Raw genomic sequence first — 888 nt, 5'->3', positions numbered from 1 at the left:
CTTCTCAAAGCATAGTCCATGGACCAGTGGTGTTGCATCACTGGGGTCTCCTAGAGCTGCAGAATTTTGAGCCCACCCACCCAAACCTGCTGAAGCAGAGCCTGCATTTTACCAACATTCCCAGTAAAGCTTAAGAAAGTGCTGCCCTGTAAGAGCAAAAGAATGAAGGAACATTGTCGGCCTTGCTCTTCTCGTTTTCTAGCCTTATGGCATCAGTCTTCACCACATGCCTCCACATCTCCATTGAGCTGAACAACTTTGCAACTCCTTGAAGGTACCTTGGTGGTTTTGGTTTTGTTTTTTGCAATAATACTGCACTTCCCTATCTTCTTCACCTAGGTATACCCATTCATCTTTTCAGACTTGCCCTCTCTGGAAACCTTTCTTGCTAGTGCCCATGGGTAGACAGAACTCTCCCATACTGCTCAGTCATTATCCACTTCCTCAACAGACTGAGACCTGGAAGGCAGCAGTGGCAATTCTTTCACTGTGGTATCTGCAGAGCCCTGGGGATTGTCAGGCATGCGATAGAGAGTCAGTAAAGATTTATTGCTAACTGATCCTAAACTCCAGTGGGGGCCCAGGTACCATCTCTCTTCTGCTCTGGACTGGCTCTTCCCAATCCCATGTACCACTGGGGGTCCATCTCATGTGAGGAGAGAGATATAGAAGGCAATCTTCAATCATCTACAGCCCTCAATTTGAAATGACTTCATCTCTGACTTGAGAGGGCTACAAAATTGCCTATGGAATGAATTAATATGTGTAAAGTTTATAAATTTAAAATAGTTGTCCTGGAACCAGTTACAAATGACTATGTACATCTCTTCTCCCTCTGCAGTCAGCTGCTAGTTTGAGACTAGCCAGGTATACTAATCATGTTTTTGA

The 888-nt window shown here is 44.8% G+C and overlaps 1 protein-coding gene across 1 annotated transcript; it reads left to right on the top strand.

Moving 5' to 3' along the window:
- Positions 1-397: 397 nt before the first annotated feature.
- On the top strand, positions 398-556 carry PRNT (prion protein (testis specific)). Its single transcript, NM_001097649.1, is given in 1 exon segment — positions 398-556. A coding segment is annotated over 1 exon segment (159 nt).
- The last annotated feature ends 332 nt before the right edge of the window (positions 557-888 follow it).

This window comes from Ovis aries, chromosome 13, assembly GCF_016772045.2.
Source record: "Ovis aries strain OAR_USU_Benz2616 breed Rambouillet chromosome 13, ARS-UI_Ramb_v3.0, whole genome shotgun sequence".
NCBI classification, from domain to species: domain Eukaryota; kingdom Metazoa; phylum Chordata; class Mammalia; order Artiodactyla; family Bovidae; genus Ovis; species Ovis aries.
The sequence above is the reverse complement of the archived record's forward strand: the minus strand, read 5'-3'. Positions and strand labels throughout refer to the sequence as shown.